The sequence below is a fragment of the Pseudophryne corroboree genome, chromosome 5 (assembly GCF_028390025.1).
Source record: "Pseudophryne corroboree isolate aPseCor3 chromosome 5, aPseCor3.hap2, whole genome shotgun sequence".
Lineage (NCBI taxonomy): Eukaryota > Metazoa > Chordata > Amphibia > Anura > Myobatrachidae > Pseudophryne > Pseudophryne corroboree.
This window is the reverse complement of record NC_086448.1, coordinates 671,348,328-671,370,764: the sequence shown is the minus strand read 5'-3', so window position 1 is coordinate 671,370,764 and position 22,437 is coordinate 671,348,328. Positions and strand designations below refer to the sequence as shown.

At 43.8% G+C, this 22,437-nt stretch overlaps 1 protein-coding gene across 1 annotated transcript in view; it reads right to left on the bottom strand.

The window, feature by feature from the left end:
* Positions 1-22,437, bottom strand: part of RP1 (RP1 axonemal microtubule associated) — a 1,008,071-nt gene that overhangs the window by 653,618 nt on the left and 332,016 nt on the right. The window contains exons 18-19 of the mRNA XM_063923729.1: positions 19,861-20,060; positions 18,437-18,523 (exon numbers count right to left, since the gene is read on the bottom strand). Coding sequence (XP_063779799.1) covers positions 18,437-18,523; positions 19,861-20,060 — 287 coding nt within the window. The remainder of the gene's footprint in view (positions 1-18,436; positions 18,524-19,860; positions 20,061-22,437) is intronic.

The window sequence follows — 22,437 nt, the reverse complement described above, 5'->3', positions numbered from 1 at the left end:
GGAAAAGGTTAAACATACCACTGTAAATAAATGCACAAACATACTTGAACCAGTCCAGTAGGATACATAACTGAACTTTCTAAGCACACATTCTCCCACCTCATGGTAAGGCTCCTGTCTCTTCTTGCTGATAGCCACTCTCTGGTCCAGTGCACTGATTGAGAACGGAGATCCACACACACAACAAACTTGGGCATGTGTAGCAGCTCTGATCTGTCCCTTAAACTGCATAATTTGGCAGCAGCTCGAGTAATCGTATTATATACCATTGCTTTTATTGTCTTAATTTGAGTAATTTGCCAAGAGGAGGGGGGTTTCCAGGTAACCAGAAACCGCCCCTGCGTTTGCTTATGGGGATGGGAAGGTTAGGGACCGGGGGGAGGTTAGGGTTAAGCGCCAAGCGGGGAGGGTTAGGTTTAGGCAGCAGGGAAGGGATGGTTACAGTTAGGCACCACCAGGGAGGGTTAGGGTTAGGCACCATCGGGGAGGGTTAGTTTTAGGCACCCACAAGGGAGGGTTAGGGTAGAGAGCAAGGGACGGTTGCGGTACTTTCCACAGAGCTGTCGAGATTCTGATGGGTGGGATGCCGCTATCGGTATTCTGACCGCTGGCATCCTGTCCATCGGGATATCATACTGAACCCGTTAAGACAGTGGGTAATGTGATTGGAAGGGTATTACCCAGTGTACAGGAGGGGTATGAAGAAAGGATTTTGCTGAAGGTGCATAACATTTGCTGATGTGTCTCACCTGAATTATAGGTTGTTCGATATATTGCCATTAAATAAACACTACAAATCTGTACTAAGAGATCTGCAGTGTTTATTTAATGGCAACTGACTATTACAAAGTTTATTTGCCACTGTTACACATACAGTAGACTAAATACAGGTTGAGTATCCCATATCCAAATATTCCGAAATACAGAATATTTTCCGAAATACGGAATATTTTGAGAGTGAGATAGTGATAGTGAAACCTTTGTTTTCTGATGACTCAATGTACACAAACTTTGTTTAATACACAAAGTTATTAAAAATATTGTATTAAATAACCTTCAGGCTGTGTGTATAAGGTGTATATGAAACATAAATGAATTGTGTGAATGTACACACACTTTGTTTAATGCACAAAGTTATTAAAAATATTGGCTAAAATGACCTACAGGCTGTGTGTATAAGGTGTATATGAAACATAAATGCATTCTGTGCTCAGACTTGGGTCCCATCACCATGATATCTCATTATGGTATGCAATTATTCCAAAATACGGAAAAATCTGATATCCAAAATACTTCTGGTCCCAAGCATTTTGGATAAGGGATACTCAACCTGTAGTAATCATTGCACTACAGGATTTTTTTACGGTAATGATGTTTTCATGTCTTTTATGAAAAAGTTGTTTGCACATGTATTTTTCATTGACTGTTCATGTACAGTAAATGGATTGTTGATAACAATAAAGTTGATTCTGATTCTACTAGTATTATATAGTTATGCAAACTTATATAATCACTTCCCCAGCTGTGAAATTATTTATTACAGCACTATCTGCTTTTATAGGAGGCCTTTGTTACAGAGCATATGCTGCTCCCTACTGCAACCATAATTGCATCTTGGAGTATACACTTTGTCAGTATGAATAACTCATTTTGGTGATTTTAAGGGAATGTGATAAGGATAGAAATTGCAGAGACTCAGGGATCGAATACCCCTTCAAGAATACAGAACAAAGCTGACTTTCCCTCTATTTGTTAGTAAAGGGAGGACTTAAACTGCTTAGGAAGTCAAAGTGGAAGAAGAATATAAAGTACGACTGTGCCGTGTTATTATCCCTGTGCTAGCTCCCCAATCCTTCATGGCAATAAGGCTGCTATTGTTCTGTAATCCAGGCAGCCAGAAGACATGGCTTTCATAAGCAATAAAAAAAGAACAGCAGAGAACTTTCTAGGCCAGCTGTATTTGTCAGAGGGTCGGCAATGACAAAGTATGACATATTGTAAGAGATTAAACCTCCTGTGAGAATTATGGCCTCTTGCTTGCATTATCACTGACAACAAAAGACTCAGACAAACTCTGCTACATAATAAGAAAACAAACCAGATGAGTTACATTTAAAAATATAATCCTTTAGGTAAAGCTAATGTCAAATATTTCTGCTTTTGTCGAATATATAATGGGATAGAAATCACTTTATTAGGGATGTCAGAACAGCTAGTTTCACTGACGGGATCCGGTCTCTAGGTCAACAGTAACTAGGTTGACAATGTTTAGGTCAACCACTATTGGTCGACAGTAATTAGGTCAACATGGTGTCAAGGTCGACAGGGTCTCTCGGTCGACATGTTCTAGGTCGACAGGTCAAAAGGTCGACATGCGTTTTTCCCTTTTTCTTTCATTTTTGAAACTTTTTCATACCTAACAATCCATGTGGACTACGATTGGGAACGGTAACCTGTGCCGAGCGCAGCGGTAGCAGAGCGAGGCACCTTGCCAGAAGCATGGTGAGCCATGCGAGGGGACACAGTGCACTAATTTGGGTTCCCGGTCACTGTACAAAGAAAATGACACCAAAAAAACCATTAAAAACTCATGTCGACCTTTTGACCTGTCGACCTAGAGACCCTGTTGACCTATCATCCCTGTCGACCTAGTTACTGTCAACCAATAGTGCTCGACCCAAACATGGTCAATCTAGACACTGTCGACCCTATGAATCACACCCTCACTGACAACCGGGGCTGCCAAGAGAAATCCTGGGCCCTGGTACCAGAGCCGGCCATAGGCATAGGCAAACTAGGCAATTGCCTAGGGCATTTGATATGCCTAGGGGCATCAGCAGCTTATGCTTATTAAAATGATATGCGGCATGCCTATGTTCTGTGTGTAGCATTTCATATGCAGATACAGCCACAGTCTCACACAGTATATAGGCATGCTGCATATCATTTTAATCAGCAGAAGCTGCTTGTGCATCCTAGCCACATAGCAATGCAAATAAGGTGCATTTTCATAAAAATAGGTGCCCGACATTAGCATTGAGGCAAGATTTATGAGGACAAATCTGTATCCAAGCAGAGGCAGAGGTCACAGTGTTAGTGGCAGTGTGAGTGCTGTGTGCATGTGAGTGGGTTGGTTGTGCAGTAGTGTTCAGAATATGTGTAAGGAGCATTATGTGTGTCATGTAAAAACGCATTAATAATGTGCAACATATGTGTAAAGGGACACTATGTGTGTCATTATGTGTATAAGGGCATTAATAATGTGCGGCATATGTGTAGGGGGCACTATGTGTGTCATTATGGGTATAAGGGCATTAATAATGTGCGGCATATGTGCAAGGGACATTATGTGTAAAAGGGCATTAATAAATGTTGTCATAATGTGTAAGGCACATTATGTTTATAAGGACATAAATAATGTGTCTAATATGTGTAAGGGGCATTACTGTGTGGAATTATGTGTATAAAGGCATTACTAATGTGTGGCATTATGTGTATAAGGTGCTCTACTATGTGGCGTTGCGTATAGAAATGGCACTACTGTTTTGTCTAATGTGAATAAAGAGCAATAGGGTGTGGTGTAATGTGAATAAGGAGCAATTCAGTGTGATGTAATGTGAATAAGGGGCTCTACTGTGAGGAGTAACGTTTAAAAGGTAAAGTGATACTACTGTGGGATGTAATATGAATTATGGACACTATCGCATGATCAAATGTGAATAAAGTTGCAGTACTGTGTGGTGTAATTGGAATTGGGGTTACTATTGTGTGGCCATGACCCTTGCCAGCAAAAACATACCCCTATTTGGGATGTGTGCCAAATGTGCGAACTGTTCTTATTTAAAATATAGGGGGTACAAACACCAAAATAAGGACTGCTATGGGTGAGGGGTGATGGTGCTGGGAAAGAGGTGCAAGGTCAGAGGCGGAACCAGTGGTGGTGCTAGGGGGCACCAGCCAAAATCTTGCCTAGGGCATCATATTGGTTAGGGCCGGCTCTGCCTGTTACAACAACTTTCTGGGCCCCCCTGCCCCCACTGGAGGGGGTGTGACCACAGCATGCTAAGGGGATGGCCACACTTCTTTGGGGACGTGTCAAGCACATCAGAAGCACCCACTCACAGGAGCATGGCATGTCTCCCAGCCAGGACAGTAGAGAGCCTGGCTGGGCCCAGGTACTTTTCAGGGGGCATGGCCTAATCAAAGTAGGCATGGTCCTTGGTCTCCACTGAGCCCCTCTATCAGACCTGGGCCCAGGTAATTTGTACCTTCTCCCACCCTCTCTCGACGCCACTGCTGACAACCCTACAAATGCTATAACCAATACTCACCAGCAGAGGGCTGCTACTGACTATGTGGAATAATGCAGGATACCATCTAATGACCTCCTATCATACTGGGTCCTGTATATCTAACAGGTGAAACTCCAAAAATTAGAATATCATGCAATATATTATATAGACTCATTACATGCAAAGTGAGATATTTCAAGCCTTTATTTGTTATAATTTTGATGATTGTGCCTTACAGCTTAAGAAAACCTCAAATCCAAAATCTCAGAAAATTAGAATATTACATAAAATCAATAAAAAAAAGGATTTTAAATATAGAAATGTCGGCCCTCTGAAAAGTGTAATCATACAGATGTACTCAGTACTTGGTTTGGGCCCCTTTTTCATAAATTACTGCCTCAATGCTGCGTGGCATGGATTCTATCAGCCTGTGGAACTGCTGAGGTGTTATGGAAGACCAGGATGCTTCAATAGCAGCCTTCAGCTCTTCTGCATTGTTCGGTCTCATGTCTCTCATCTTTCTCTTGACAATGCCCCATTGATTCTCTTTTTTCTTTAGCCCAGGTAAGACGCTTCTGATGTTGTTTGTTGTTCAGGATTGGCTTGACAAGAGGAATACGACATTTGAAGCCCATGTCCAGGATCCGTCTGTGTGTGGTGGCTCTTGATGCACTAGCTCCAGCCTCAGTCCACTCCATGTGAAGCTCCCCCACACTTTTGAATTGCCTTTTCCTGACAAGAAAAAAAGAACTGGTCTGTTGCTCAGTGGTCCAAAGTCCTCTTTTCTGATGAGAGCAAATTTTGCATCTCATTTGGAAACCAAGGTCCTAGAGTATGGAGGAAGAATGGAGAGGCACACAATCCAAGATGCTTGAAGTCCAGTGTGAAGTTTTCACAGTCTGTGTTGATTTGGGGAGCCATGTAATTTGCTGGTGTTGGTCCACTGTCCTTTATTAAGTCCAGAGTCAACGCAGCCGCCTACCAGGACATTTTAGAGCACTTCATGCTTCCTGCAGCAGACAAGCTTTATGGAGATGCTGACTTCATTTTCCAGCAGGACTTGGCACCTGCCAACACTGCCAAAAGTACTAAAACCTGGTTCAATGACCGTGAGATTATTGTGCTGGATTGGCCAGCAAACTCGCCTGACCTGAACCCCATAGAGCATCTATGGGGCATTGCTAAGAGAAAGATGAGAGACATGAGACTGAATAATGCAGAAGAGCTGAAGGCCGCTATTAAAGCATCCTGGTCTTCCATAACACTTCAGCAGTGCCACAGGCTGATAGAATCCATGCCATGCTGCATTGAGGCAGTAATTCATGCAAAAGGGGCCCAAACCAAGTACTGAGTACATATGTGTGATTATACTTTTCAGAGGGCCGACATTTCTGTATTTAAAATCCTTTTTTTATTGATTTTGTGCAATTTTCTAATTTTCTGAGATTTTGGATTTGGGGTTTTCTTAAACTGTAAGCCACAATCATCAAATTATAACAAATAAAGGCTTGAAATATCTCACTTTGCATATAATGAGTCTATATAGTATATTAGTTTCACCTTTTAAGTTGAATTACTGAAATAAATGAACTTTTGCACCATATTCTGATTTTCTGAGTTTCACCTGTATACTATATGTTTACTTCTGGGTTAGGTTCCGTCTGTGCAGCTGCACATGTGTGGCAATACTGCTGTGCATTCACAGAGGTGGAATAAGTTATGGACTTTGTGGTCACTCCAAACTACAGGGAAGGAGGAGGGATTACAAGATCCCTTTCCGGACAGATTTTCTCCATAGAGATAAGTAAACTAATGCCATCTGGAGATGGTGGTAGCTGCCACAGACAGGTTACAAAATGCTAAGGTTTTCAGAGCTTGTTAAATAGCCAGCTTCATGGATAAATATGGGGACAGCTAATGCATTCACTGTAGTTTGCAATATCTACGATATCTCCTGTTTTTAACTTTAATAAATTGTTGTGAAATTTATTTCTACTTTAAATGTGCAGGAAAAGTTGTTTTTTTAAGGACAGACTTTGTTTAATATATAGACCCTTGATAACAGGGAGACCATTAGGCCGCAGTTCCAGACCCAGGCTAGTAAATACATGGCTGGTTCCTTCCTCTATAAAATGGTAAGTGGGCCACAAAAAGGAACACTTCCCACCTAGAAATTACATGTACCATACTAAGATGTGATAAAGGTCTGGTTAATGAGAGTCCCAGGATCATACTTAAAATATAAAGTAAAAATAAAGCCACACATTGTTTTACAAAAATAAAGTCTAATTAAACACAATACTTTCCATATACTCATTAAAAAAAAGAAAATGTTTTCTTACACCAAGAAACCACGTGTCTTTATCCAAAATAGGAAAATAAAAAGGTATAATTTTTTTTTAAAATCACAGTAAAAAAAAAACCTGGGCACACATTTGTACCAATCACAGCTAAATAAACATAAGTATCTAGGAGTCTTTAGGATTTCCTTTTCCCAATCAGAGACGCAGAGAATACATTTTTACATTTAACTGGAACAGCCATTAATATAAGTAATTTGCTACTCAAATGATCTGAATATAACAATACAAAGTCTCTATGGGCTAGATGAGATACAATTTTTTGGGTGTCCAAAAAATCACATCAAATTGCATGTTTGTAACTTGCAGTTATTTTAGTAATTAAAACAAGCATTTTTTGAGACATGTTTTCATTACTTTGTGCACTTAGCCAGAAGCATGCACAGATCACTGAGATTCGTGCATGCTTCTGTATGGAACAGTAAAGAAATAGTTAAAAAAAAAAGATGCACAGGCCTCTTCCAAAAGCATAACCAGACCCGGGATCTTTGAACAGGTCCTGGTTGCAAAAATACAGTGGTTTCCCATATTTAAACAACCAGTACCGGGCTCTTGGACCGGTCCTAGTTCCAAAAATATGGGGAACAAAAGTAGTATGGGTCCCCCTGTATTTTTAAAACCAACACCGGGCTCCACTAGCAAGGGAGGTGATGTTGCAGCCGTGGTACACTTTTATATAGGTCCCTGCGGCCGCAGCATCACAACCCCCCAATTAGTCACCCCTGGCTGGGGTTCCCTGGGGGAGTGGGGACCCCTAAAATAGAGGGGTCCCCCCTCCCGGCACCCAAGGGCCAGGGATGAAGCCCGAGGCTGTCCCTGCCATCTGTGGGCTGTGGATGGCGGGCTGATAGCCATGAAAGTGTTAAAAAAAGATAAAAATAAATATTGTCTATTGTTGGTGAACTATAGGTTCCAGCAAGCCTCCCCACATGCTGGTACTTGGAGAACCACAAGTACCAGCATGCGGGGCATTAAAGGGCCCGATGGCACCTGTAGGGCCAGAACAAAAGAAATATTCAAATAAAGATACACCGTGACAGTAAAAGTTTATTAAAACAGGAGGCCGCCGGTCAGCATACTGCTGCTGGTATCCCGGCAGCAGAATGCCCGGGTGGGGGGGGGACGCAAAATGTGGGCTTGGTGGCAACCTGCTTACGCCACAGGTTCTATTCCCACAACAGTCCCTGTTGGTCGGCATGCCGACCATCGGGATTGTGAGTAGGCAGGATCCAGGAGCTTCCTGGCTAGTGGAGCCCGATGCTGGGTTTAAAAATACGGAGGACCCCTACTTCTTTTGTCCACCGGTATTTTTGGAACCAAGACCGGTCCAAGAGCCCAACCAGGACTGGCTCAGTTATGCTTTTGTGGGGGACCTGCATGTAATTTTTTTTCAGGTTTTAACTATTTATTTACTTTTCCATACAGAAGCATGCACGGATCTAGGTGTGTGTTCTAGGTGTGAGTTGTAAACTCGCAGCCTATTACATTGCCCGAGTTGTATGTTTCCAATGGCAAAACATCTAGATGCGATTTTTGCCATTGCGATTTTTTAGACTGCAGCAAATATGTGATTTTGCATGTTTCCGCACTCCACTACATTTGCAATTTTCGGAAAACATGCAATTTTTCTGGAAAAATCGCATGTTTCCAAAAATCATATCCTATTACATCTGACCCAATATCTTTATTTGTTTAAAATTCTCCATTGTTCAAGTCTTCATAAAATGGTCACAAGAATTTTGTATCAGGTTCATGCAGATCGAAGTTAGATAAATGTCTCTTAAAACGGACCAGTGCACAGGTCTCTACTCCCACTATTGAGACAATGAAATCGGAAGAGACATTACAATGTTGTGGTTGGGAAATGGGGTCCTTTAGCAATGGATGTAGAGAAATGTGTCTCTAGAATGCTATCATCCTGGCTGCACATAGGGGTCATTCCGAGTTGATCATAGCTGTGCTAAATTTAGCACAGCTACGATCATCTTCCCTGACATGCCCCGTATGTCAGTGCCCCCCCCCCCCCACAAATACAAAAGCATCGCACAGCGGCGATGCTTTCGTATTTCAGGAGTAACTTCCATTGAGCGCAGCTCCTGCGGCTGGCCGGGAGTTGTTTGTCACTGCCGCTGGACACAGTGGCTGCGTGAGTCATCACGCAGCAGCCACGGCCCGCCCCCTCAATGGTTCGCCTACGCCTGCGTTGTCCAAACCGTGCCTCCTAAACGGAGGCTTAACGCCGCCGTTCAGCCCCCTCCCGCCCAGCGACCGCCTCTGTCTCAGAGGCGATAGCTAGGCAGCGACAACTGACATGCGCCGGCGCACTGCGGCACCGGCGCATGCGCAGTTCCGACCTGATCGCTGCGCTGCGACAAACTGCAGTGAGCGATCAGGTCGGAATGACCCCCATAATACTGTTTAGGGGGGATAAAAGGCAAGCATAATATACAGACATCGGTGTTAAATTGGTAAAGATGTACATAATTAGCATGCTGCAATATGTTATTTTGCTATCTGTGAATATTAGGATGGCATGACCTTAGCAATCAACCTGAACTGGAAAACAACTTTGAAGGGCAGAATTTCTCCATAGTGTTCAGTAATTTGTAGCCACAGTAACCAGACTGAAGAGAGTCCTTTGTATAAACACCTGGGATGATGATATATTAGCACTCTGAAAGCTTTTCACTAGGACAGAAGCATTTAACCGGAATTAGCTGTTTATATGTACTTGCAAAAGAGGTACAGGTTGAGTATCCCATATCCAAATATTCCGAAATATGGAATATTCCGAAATACTGACTTTTTTGAGTGAGATAGTGAAACCTTTGTTTTTTGATGGCTCAATGTACACAAACTAGAGATGAGCGGGTTCGGTTTCTTTGAATCCGAACCCGCACGAACTTCACTTTTTTTTCCACGGGTCCGAGCGACTCGGATCTTCCCGCCTTGCTCGGTTAACCCGAGCGCGCCCGAACGTCATCATGACGCTGTCGGATTCTCGCGAGACTCGGATTCTATATAAGGAGCCGCGCGTCGCCGCCATTTTCACTCGTGCATTGAGATTGATAGGGAGAGGACGTGTCTGGCGTCCTCTCCATTAGAATAGAGATAGATAGATTAGATAGAGAGAGATTGTGCAGAGTCGCAGACAGAGTTAGTTTACCACAGTCAGTGACCAGTGCAGTTGCTAGTTAACTTTTATTTAATATAATATATCCGTTCACTTCTCTCTGCTATATCCGTTCTCTGCCTGAAAAAAAAAACGATACACAGCACAGTCAGTCACACAGTGTGACTCAGTCTGTGTGCACTCAGCTCAGCCCAGTGTGCTGCACAGTCATCAATGTATAAATTAAAAGCTTATAATTAATTGTGGGGGAGACTGGGGAGCACTGCAGGTTGTTAGCAGGAGCCAGGAGTACAATTATATTAATTAACAGTGCACACTTTTGCTGCAGGAGTGGTGACCAGTGCCTGACCACCAGTATAGTATTGTTGTATACTACTAATATCTCTTTAAATATCAACCAGTCTATATTAGCAGCAGACACAGTACAGTGCGGTAGTTCACGGCTGTGGCTACCTCTGTGTCGGCACACGGCAGGCAGTCCGTCCGACCAGAATTGTATTATTTATTATTATATACCTACCACCTAACCGTGGTTTTTTTTTCATTCTTTATACCGTCATAGTGTCATCCTAATTGTTACGAGTATACTACTATCTCTTTATCAACCAGTGTACAGTGCGGTAGTTCACGGCTGTGGCTACCTCTGTGTCGGCACACGGCAGGCAGTCCGTCCGACCAGAATTGTATTATTTATTATTATATACCTACCACCTAACCGTGGTTTTTTTTTCATTCTTTATACCGTCATAGTGTCATCCTAATTGTTACGAGTATACTACTATCTCTTTATCAACCAGTGTACAGTGCGGTAGTTCACGGCTGTGGCTACCTCTGTGTCGGCACACGGCAGGCAGTCCGTCCGACCAGAATTGTATTATTTATTATTATATACCTACCACCTAACCGTGGTTTTTTTTTCATTCTTTATACCGTCATAGTGTCATCCTAATTGTTACGAGTATACTACTATCTCTTTATCAACCAGTGTACAGTGCGGTAGTTCACGGCTGTGGCTACCTCTATGTCGGCACACGGCAGGCAGTCCGTCCGACCAGAATTGTATTATTTATTATTATATACCTACCACCTAACCGTGGTTTTTTTTTAATTCTTTATACCGTCATAGTGTCATCCTAATTGTTACGAGTATACTACTATCTCTTTATCAACCAGTGTACAGTGCGGTAGTTCACGGCTGTGGCTACCTCTGTGTCGGCACACGGCAGGCAGTCCGTCCGACCAGAATTGTATTATTTATTATTATATACCTACCACCTAACCGTGGTTTTTTTTTCATTCTTTATACCGTCATAGTGTCATCCTAATTGTTACGAGTATACTACTATCTCTTTATCAACCAGTGTACAGTGCGGTAGTTCACGGCTGTGGCTACCTCTGTGTCGGCACACGGCAGGCAGTCCGTCCGACCAGAATTGTATTATTTATTATTATATACCTACCACCTAACCGTGGTTTTTTTTTCATTCTTTATACCGTCATAGTGTCATCCTAATTGTTACGAGTATACTACTATCTCTTTATCAACCAGTGTACAGTGCGGTAGTTCACGGCTGTGGCTACCTCTGTGTCGGCACACGGCAGGCAGTCCGTCCGACCAGAATTGTATTATTTATTATTATATACCTACCACCTAACCGTGGTTTTTTTTTCATTCTTTATACCGTCATAGTGTCATCCTAATTGTTACGAGTATACTACTATCTCTTTATCAACCAGTGTACAGTGCGGTAGTTCACGGCTGTGGCTACCTCTGTGTCGGCACACGGCAGGCAGTCCGTCCGACCAGAATTGTATTATTTATTATTATATACCTACCACCTAACCGTGTTTTTTTTTTCATTCTTTATACCGTCATAGTGTCATCCTAATTGTTACGAGTATACTACTATCTCTTTATCAACCAGTGTACAGTGCGGTAGTTCACGGCTGTGGCTACCTCTGTGTCGGCACACGGCAGGCAGTCCGTCCGACCAGAATTGTATTATTTATTATTATATACCTACCACCTAACCGTGGTTTTTTTTTCATTCTTTATACCGTCATAGTGTCATCCTAATTGTTACGAGTATACTACTATCTCTTTATCAACCAGTGTACAGTGCGGTTTTTTTATACCGTGGTTTTTTTATACCGTGGTTTTTTTATACCGTGGTTTTTTTATACCGTGGTTTTTTTATACCACCTAACCGTGGCAGTCCGTCCATAATTGTATATATAGTATACTAGTATCCAATCCATCCATCTCCATTGTTTACCTGAGGTGCCTTTTAGTTCTGCCTATAAAATATGGAGAACAAAAAAGTTGAGGTTCCAAAATTAGGGAAAGATCAAGATCCACTTCCACCTCGTGCTGAAGCTGCTGCCACTAGTCATGGCCGAGACGATGAAATGCCAGCAACGTCGTCTGCCAAGGCCGATGCCCAATGTCATAGTACAGAGCATGTCAAATCCAAAACACCAAATATCAGAAAAAAAAAGACTCCAAAACCTAAAATAAAATTGTCGGAGGAGAAGCGTAAACTTGCCAATATGCCATTTACCACACGGAGTGGCAAGGAACGGCTGAGGCCCTGGCCTATGTTCATGGCTAGTGGTTCAGCTTCACATGAGGATGGAAGCACTCAGCCTCTCGCTAGAAAAATGAAACGACTCAAGCTGGCAAAAGCACAGCAAAGAACTGTGCGTTCTTCGAAATCCCAAATCCACAAGGAGAGTCCAATTGTGTCGGTTGCGATGCCTGACCTTCCCAACACTGGATGTGAAGAGCATGCGCCTTCCACCATTTGCACGCCCCCTGCAAGTGCTGGAAGGAGCACCCGCAGTCCAGTTCCTGATAGTGAGATTGAAGATGTCAGTGTTGAAGTCCACCAGGATGCGGAGGATATGGGTGTTGCTGGCGCTGGGGAGGAAATTGACCAGGAGGATTCTGATGGTGAGGTGGTTTGTTTAAGTCAGGCACCCGGGGAGACACCTGTTGTCCGTGGGAGGAATATGGCCGTTGACATGCCAGGAGAAAATACCAAAAAAATCAGCTCTTCGGTGTGGAGGTATTTCACCAGAAATGCGGACAACAGGTGTCAAGCCGTGTGCTCCCTTTGTCAAGCTGTAATAAGTAGGGGTAAGGACGTTAACCACCTCGGAACATCCTCCCTTATACGTCACCTGCAGCGCATTCATAATAAGTCAGTGACAAGTTCAAAAACTTTGGGTGACAGCGGAAGCACTCCACTGACCAGTAAATCCCTTCCTCTTGTAACCAAGCTCACGCAAACCACCCCACCAACTCCCTCAGTGTCAATTTCCTCCTTCCCCAGGAATGCCAATAGTCCTGCAGGCCATGTCACTGGCAATTCTGACGAGTCCTCTCCTGCCTGGGATTCCTCCGATGCATCCTTGCGTGTAACGCCTACTGCTGCTGGCGCTGCTGTTGTTGCTGCTGGGAGTCGATGGTCATCCCAGAGGGGAAGTCGTAAGACCACTTTTACTACTTCCACCAAGCAATTGACTGTCCAACAGTCATTTGCGAGGAAGATTAAATATCACAGCAGTCATCCTACTGCAAAGCGGATAACTGAGGCCTTGACATCCTGGGTGGTGAGAAACGTGGTTCCGGTATCCATCATTACTGCAGAGCCAACTAGAGACTTGTTGGAGGTACTGTGTCCCCGGTACCAAATACCGTCTAGGTTCCATTTCTCTAGGGTTGCGATACCGAAAATGTACACAGACCTCAGAAAAAGAGTCACCAGTGTCCTAAAAAATGCAGCTGTACCCAATGTCCACTTAACCACGGACATGTGGACAAGTGGAGCAGGGCAGGGTCAGGACTATATGACTGTGACAGCCCACTGGGTAGATGTATGGACTCCCGCCGCAAGAACAGCAGCGGCGGCACCAGTAGCAGCATCTCGCAAACGCCAACTCGTTCCTAGGCAGGCTACGCTTTGTATCACCGGTTTCCAGAATACGCACACAGCTGAAAACCTCTTACGGCAACTGAGGAAGATCATCGCGGAATGGCTTACCCCAATTGGACTCTCCTGTGGATTTGTGGCATCGGACAACGCCAGCAATATTGTGCGTGCATTACATCTGGGCAAATTCCAGCACGTCCCATGTTTTGCACATACCTTGAATTTGGTGGTGCAGAATTTTTTAAAAAACGACAGGGGCGTGCAAGAGATGCTGGCGGTGGCCAGAAAAATTGCGGGACACTTTCGGCGTACAGGCAGCACGTACAGAAGACTGGAGCACCACCAAAAACGCCTGAACCTGCCCTGCCATCATCTGAAGCAGGAGGTGGTAACGAGGTGGAATTCAACCCTCTATATGCTTCAGAGGTTGGAGGAGCAGCAAAAGGCCATTCAAGCCTATACAACTGACCACGATATAGGAGGTGGAATGCACCTGTCTCAAGCGCAGTGGAGAATGATTTCAACGTTGTGCAAAGTTCTGATGCCCTTTGAACTTGCCACACGTGAAGTCAGTTCAGACACTGCCAGCCTGAGTCAGGTCATTCCCCTCATCAGGCTTTTGCAGAAGAAGCTGGAGACATTGAAGGAGGAGCTAAGACAGAGCGATTCCGCTAGGCATGTGGGACTTGTGGATGGAGCCCTTAATTCGCTTAACAAGGATTCACGGGTGGTCAATCTGTTGAAATCAGAGCACTACATTTTGGCCACCGTGCTCGATCCTAGATTTAAAACCTACCTTGGATCTCTCTTTCCGGCGCACACAAGTCTGCTGGGTTTAAAAGACCTGCTGGTGAGAAAATTGTCAAGTCAAGCGGAACGCGACCTGTCAACATCTCCTCCTTCACATTCTCCCGCAACTGGGGGTGCGAGGAAAAGGCTCAGAATTCCGAGCCCACCCGCTGGCGGTGATGCAGGGCAGTCTGGAGCGACTGCTGATGCTGACATCTGGTCCGGACTGAAGGACCTGACAACCATTACGGACATGTCGTCTACTGTCACTGCATATGATTCTATCACCATTGATAGAATGGTGGAGGATTATATGAGTGACCGCATCCAAGTAGGCACGTCACACAGTCCGTACTTATACTGGCAGGAAAAAGAGGCAATTTGGAGGCCCTTGCACAAACTGGCTTTATTCTACCTAAGTTGCCCTCCCACAAGTGTGTACTCCGAAAGAGTGTTTAGTGCCGCCGCTCACCTTGTCAGCAATCGGCGTACGAGGTTACATCCAGAAAATGTGGAGAAGATGATGTTCATTAAAATGAATTATAATCAATTCCTCCGCGGAGACATTGACCAGCAGCAATTGCCTCCACAAAGTACACAGGGAGCTGACATGGTGGATTCCAGTGGGGACGAATTGATAATCTGTGAGGAGGGGGATGTACACGGTGATATATCGGAGGATGATGATGAGGTGGACATCTTGCCTCTCTAGAGCCAGTTTGTGCAAGGAGAGATTAATTGCTTCTTTTTGGGTGGGGGTCCAAACCAACCCGTCATTTCAGTCACAGTCGTGTGGCAGACCCTGTCACTGAAATGATGGGTTGGTTAAAGTGTGCATGTCCTGTTTTGTTTATAGTTACAACATAAGGGTGGGTGGGAAGGGCCCAAGGACAATTCCATCTTGCACCTCTTTTTTCTTTTATTTTTCTTTGCGTCATGTGCTGTTTGGGGAGGGTTTTTTGGAAGGGACATCCTGCGTGACACTGCAGTGCCACTCCTAGATGGGCCCGGTGTTTGTGTCGGCCACTAGGGTCGCTTATCTTTCTCACACACACAGTCAGCTACCTCATTGTGCCTCTTTTTTTCTTTGCGTCATGTGCTGTTTGGGGAGGGTTTTTTGGAAGGGACATCCTGCGTGACACTGCAGTGCCACTCCTAGATGGGCACGGTGTTTGTGTCGGCCACTAGGGTCGCTTATCTTTCTCACACACACAGTCAGCTACCTCATTGTGCCTCTTTTTTTCTTTGCGTCATGTGCTGTTTGGGGAGGGTTTTTTGGAAGGGACATCCTGCGTGACACTGCAGTGCCACTCCTAGATGGGCCCGGTGTTTGTGTCGGCCACTAGGGTCGCTTATCTTTCTCACACACACAGTCAGCTACCTCATTGTGCCTCTTTTTTTCTTTGCGTCATGTGCTGTTTGGGGAGGGTTTTTTGGAAGGGACATCCTGCGTGACACTGCAGTGCCACTCCTAGATGGGCCCGGTGTTTGTGTCGGCCACTAGGGTCGCTTATCTTTCTCACACAGTCAGCTACCTCATTGCGCCTCTTTTTTTCTTTGCGTCATGTGCTGTTTGGGGAGGGTTTTTTGGAAGGGACATCCTGCGTGACACTGCAGTGCCACTCCTAGATGGGCCCGGTGTTTGTGTCGGCCACTAGGGTCGCTTATCTTTCTCACACACACAGTCAGCTACCTCATTGTGCCTCTTTTTTTCTTTGCGTCATGTGCTGTTTGGGGAGGGTTTTTTGGAAGGGACATCCTGCGTGACACTGCAGTGCCACTCCTAGATGGGCCCGGTGTTTGTGTCGGCCACTAGGGTCGCTTATCTTTCTCACACACACAGTCAGCTACCTCATTGTGCCTCTTTTTTTCTTTGCGTCATGTGCTGTTTGGGGAGGGTTTTTTGGAAGGGACATCCTGCGTGACACTGCAGTGCCACTCCTAGATGGGCCCGGTGTTTGTGTCGGCCACTAGGGTCGCTTATCTTTCTCACACAGTCAGCTACCTCATTGCGCCTCTTTTTTTCTTTGCGTCATGTGCTGTTTGGGGAGGGTTTTTTGGAAGGGACATCCTGCGTGACACTGCAGTGCCACTCCTAGATGGGCACGGTGTTTGTGTCGGCCACTAGGGTCGCTTATCTTTCTCACACACACAGTCAGCTACCTCATTGTGCCTCTTTTTTTCTTTGCGTCATGTGCTGTTTGGGGAGGTTTTTTTGGAAGGGACATCCTGCGTGACACTGCAGTGCCACTCCTAGATGGGCACGGTGTTTGTGTCGGCCACTAGGGTCGCTTATCTTACTCACACAGCGACCTCGGTGCAAATTTTAGGACTAAAAATAATATTGTGAGGTGTGAGGTGTTCAGAATAGGCTGAAAATGAGTGGAAATTATGTTTTTTGAGGTTAATAATACTTTGGGATTAAAATTACCCCCAAATTCTATGATTTAAGCTGTTTTTTAGTGTTTTTTGAAAAAAACACCCGAATCCAAAACACACCCGAATCCGACAAAAAAAACCCGGTGAGGTTTTGCCAAAACGCGGTCGAACCCAAAACACGGCCGCGGAACCGAACCCAAAACCAAAACACAAAACCCGAAAAATTTCCGGCGCTCATCACTAACACAAACTTTGTTTAATACACAAAGTTATTAAAAAGATTGTATTAAATGACCTTCAGGCTGTGTGTATAAGGTGTATATGAAACATAAATGCATTCTGTGCATAGAGTTAGGTCCCATCACCATGATATCTCACTATGGTATGCAATTATTCCAATATACGGAAAAATCCCATATCCAAAATACCTCTGGTCCCAAGCATTTTGGATAAGGGAGACTCAACCTGTATTACATAATGAAATAAAATGTATAACTAGAGAAAGTGGATGTCTATAACACTTCAATTTTGTCATAAAACCCCTGATGTGCCCAGAACCTCCATTGACCAGTAATTTTTTGTTACTTTCCTTTGCCAGCTGCTGAATGAAATGGGCACTATGGGGCTAATTCAAACTTGATTGTACCCTACGATCAGCCACACTGACATGCGAGGGGACGCCCGGCACAGGGCTAGTCCGCCACGCATGTCTGGCCCTCCCCCCGCCACGCGGGTGCGATAGCATTGCACGTGGCGATGCCTTCGCATCCGGTGAGTAAGTCCCTACCTGTGCAGCATTGCTGCGCTGGTAGGCGACTTTTCTCCACATCCCGGGTTGCAGCGGCTGCGTGTTAAGTCGCGCATCCACAGTGGATGTCCCCGTGCGGTCCGGGCACGCCTGCATTGCCCAGACAGCGCCCGCAAAACGATGGCCGAACACCGTCAGCCTACTTCCTCCCACCCAGTGACTGCCCCTGCCTGTCAATGAGGCAGAAGTGATTGCTAGGCTGAGATGCCGATCACATGCGCAATTCAGACCTGATCGCCGCTGTGCGAAAACGCACAGCAGTGATCAGGTCTGAATTAGCCCCTATATTTAGACCAGGCCTCTTCCCTGATCCTATCTGTGCCTTGATGAGAGAATGTTGTATATTTGTTGTTGAGTCCAGATCGCCATGGTGGTACCTAATGCCTTACAGCATATAACAGTAGAGCCCACTGACAGACGGGACTTCTTGGAAACTGGAAAGGATGTTGCTGAAGGTCATGGCCAGGTATCCAGGCAAAATGTTTTCAGACATCCAGAGACACAAGTGATATAAAAGAAAGCGCAATATTGAACAAATTGCATAATGTGCCTCTGAAACATTTCCCTGACACCTAAAAATAGACAATAGTCAATTCAAAGAATGATTTTATAGTGTTCATAAAGAAAACAGCACAAAGAGTCTTTTGTGACATCTAACTAGTTCATGAAATGTTAAAAGTTCTGAAAGATTATTACAGCAGTAAGATGCAGAAATAATAATTATGTTTTGTAAGACTTACCCGTTCCAGCTCCCAGTCGGGGTGATGACCACTTCCATCATGTGCTATTCTTATCTTGTATATTTTCCCAATGTTTGATAGTCTTACCTGCAAAGAGATAATCATGTACATTATTTTAAATAGTGCTTTCATTACATTACGTATTGAAACATTGTAAAATGATTCAACCAAAGTAGCATTATAACATTGGTTTAGTTAGTATCTGCATAGATAAAGGAACATTTCATTAAACAAAATGTATGTAACTACTGAGGCTGCTCCAGGCTCTTTTTATTATATAGACAATGCCATGTATTATTATTATTATTATTATTACTTTTTTTGTACTACGCCACCAAGTTATGCAGCATTGTGCAGAGAAATAGTTGTCATTCACATCAGTCCTCCTTACCCAGTCTGAGCATACAGTCTAAGCTCTAAGTGGTCTATGTACTTAGCCTTGAAGAGAGATAAAGTGGGCGGAGATACAGTATCAGCTCCTAACTGCCATGTCACATGATGTGTTTATATAAAATGACAGTTTGGAGCTCATTGGCTGGTACTTTATCTCCATTCACTTTCTCTCTTTTGGTAGCCCCCTAAGTGTCCATATGAACACATAACCACACACACACACACTAAGGGGGATGTTCAATTAGCCCTGGAAGAGACATCGGGAGTAAAAACTCCCGATGTTTCTTCGGGATTTGCGGTCGGTCTATTTGATTTGACCGGCCGTTAAAAAGTGCATTTTCACCTGAAAATACACAGGTTCAGTGAAACCTGTGTGTTTTCAGGTGAAATAGCCCCGTTTTCGGATGAAAACGGGGCTGTTATCGGATATTTTACTTCGTCTGCAGGAGGCAGGTGAAACAAAATCCCAGATTTTGCTGCGGCACGCGCAAGCTTATCGGGGCTAATTAGATAGCCCCCCCGGCGATACTTTTACACCCGCAGTCGGTGCGGGTAATTGAATATCCCCTTAGAGGTGGTTTTGGTCAGCAGCCAGATAACAAGACAGCATGTTTTTGGAGTATTGGAGGAAACCGGAGAACATACAAACTCCTTACAGATACAAACATAATTATTGGATAATTATGCTATTTTTTGTTTAAGAGAGAAGCTAACGATGCACACAGGAAAAATGACTGGAGATGAGAGACTTTGGGGTTCATGTATCAAGCAGTGAAAAGAGTAGAGAAATAGACCAGTGGAGAAGTTGCCCATAACAATCAATCAGCTTTGAGGAAGCATTTATCAAGTACACATTCTGTAAAATGAAAGGTAGATGCTAATTGGTCAATTTTCCAATCTTTTCACTGCTTGATACTGTATACCAGACCCATATTAGTTTAAAGGAAAAATCATAGGCAAGTTCATGATTAATATTCTATTTGTCATAAGTAAAATATGAAACTTTATACAGGCTGGACCACTGTAAGTACCATAAAATCATCTTCTTGTCTAGGTTGAAAGAGGTGATCTTTGTTGCCAGTTGCTAGGGTGATAGGACCAGTGTTCCCTTTGCTGCCATACACCCACAGGGTGACATCAGCTGATGTTCCAGCACTGCCTGTCAGGATGGAAACTTTCCACTGATCTGAAGAATAAGTAGGATTTCCATTGCTACTGAGCTTCCTACCATCTACAAAAGGAAAATGATCACTAATTAACAATCATACTTAGTATTATGTTATATAAATACTGTATATAGACATCGACACATTCGTTTTTAAAACTGTACAATTACACATTCACCTTGTTACACATTTGACGGCAAAATGTTACATGTTTTGTCTGCAAAATATGCAACCCAAATCTACACTATACAACAGAATTAGATGACTGTGATATACAGTGTCGGACTGGGGCATGGCGGGCTCACCGGGGGAATGCAGAGGTAAAGGTCCATGCTTAGGGGTGTGGCCAGCTGCCACAGAGGCTTGGCTAACATGGTATGGGACCCATGATAAATATATATAGTAAATACTGCTCGTGCATGCATGATAATGTACCAGGTTAATAACAGCAATGCACTGTAGATAATATGTATAATGTACAATTCAAGTGCACAGGCGGGACCTGATCCCTAGAGGAGGAGGTGGGCGCCATGGCAGTGGGGCCCACCGGTGGTTTCCCTGTACCCCTGTGGGCCTGTCCAGCCCTGGTGGTATAGCAAAGCAAATCTGGAGTTTTAAGATTGCGTTACCAAATCTTTACACCATTGTGAAATGATCTGTTCAGTGATGGAAGTCAGTAAATGTTGTATCTCTAACATATAGTTACAGCATACAAGGTTGAAAGTAAATGTATGTTTATTGAGCTTTCCTCAATGAAACCCCAGTTAAACCAGATGATGGCCACAATAAATAAATACATTAAAATAAGGAATAATTCAGTTTGAAATCAGGTTGTTCCACTCCACCTCAACACAGTTTTCAGACTGAACATTTCAGATTGTGATGAAATTTGGAATATTAAATGCTGCCATCGGTGTAAAGAAAACCCCCAAACATTAGGCTATGTTCAACTGTTTTGACGTTATATGCCTTTAAAGCTGCAATTTTGTTTACAAAAAATTTGCTATTAACGGGTTTTTTTTAATTGTACTTGAAGCCCACCTAATCGAGCTAGAGAGATGGGCAAGGTCTCATTTTGAACCTCTTTGTATGGGATTTCATATGATTTATAACACAGCAGTATGTTTCCGAGGAATGCACGTTCCTCTTCAGGGGTGTTTAAGGACGAGATTCTACAGACAGCACCTGCTCTCACCTCTGTGCAGGTGCATAAACATTAGTGAAAAGATACTCCATGTGGAAAGACACTTCAATTGTGTTGAATAGGCCCCCCTATTACATTTACCTGGACCACTACAAGTACAGGGGCAGGGGCAGGGTAGGTTTGGGTGGGCTTTAAATAGTGAAGAGAGCCCACTGGTCACTAAGTTAAGCCCACCCGAACCTAACTTGTCCCTGGACCATATGTGTCACATTTGAAAAAGCGAAGTGAATAATTACAGAGAGATATCAGACTGGGAGAATGTGCGCTGAGAGCAGGAAGGAACAGCAACTTTGAGAATGAATGTTAAGAGGATCATAAAATCCGCTCATCACTACTAGAGACACATCAGACTGAGAGCAACACTGTACTGACAAGAAGAACCTCAGTCACCCGACTATCATTGGACCAGTACAATTCTCCCATTTGTGGTGTATTACAAGGGAAAAACAAAAGCTGAGCATCTTAGCTATGCTGTTATTTCAGACTGTCTGGAACACAACACAGTGACAGTCTACTGCTTCCAGAGGAGATTTCTTGTAGAATAAATTTCACCAAAAATATCACCCAAAAAGATTTTATACTTCTCCGATAGGTGTCCCACACAATTTCAGAACAAGAAAAACTTTGCCAACTTATGCTCTTATAAAGATGATTTTGGTATAGAAGCAGAGCGGCATTTTTCCGCGATTGCTCATGCCAAAGGGCCTTGCGATAGTGTAGGTGGCAAAAGGAAGAGGTTAGCATCCTGTGTAGGCCTGCAATGCCCATATGATAATTAGATTCTTACACCACAACAACTTTTTGACTGGGCAAAGGAAAACATTACAGGAATGCATGTTACTTTTTTTTAACTTTATTTTCAAAGTTTTTCTTGTTTTTAAATTGTGCGGCTGACCCATCAGAGAAGTAGAAAATCTTTTTGGGGGATTTTTCAAATTTATTGTACATAAAGTTTGCGTTTCCTCTGGAAGCAGTAGACTGCCACTGTGTTGTGTTCCAGACAGTCTGAAATAACGGCATAGCTAAGATGCTCAGTTTGGTTTTTCCTTGTAATACACCACAAATGGGAGAATTGTACAGTAGCTTGAGCACTGGTCCAATGATAGCCGGGTGACTGAGGGTTCTTATGAGTACAGTGTTGCTCCCAGTCTGCTGTGTCTCTCCCTCCTAGCATCCATTATCCAAGCTGTAGTTTCTTTCTGCTCCAAGACCACATTTTCCCAGTCTGTTACCTCTCT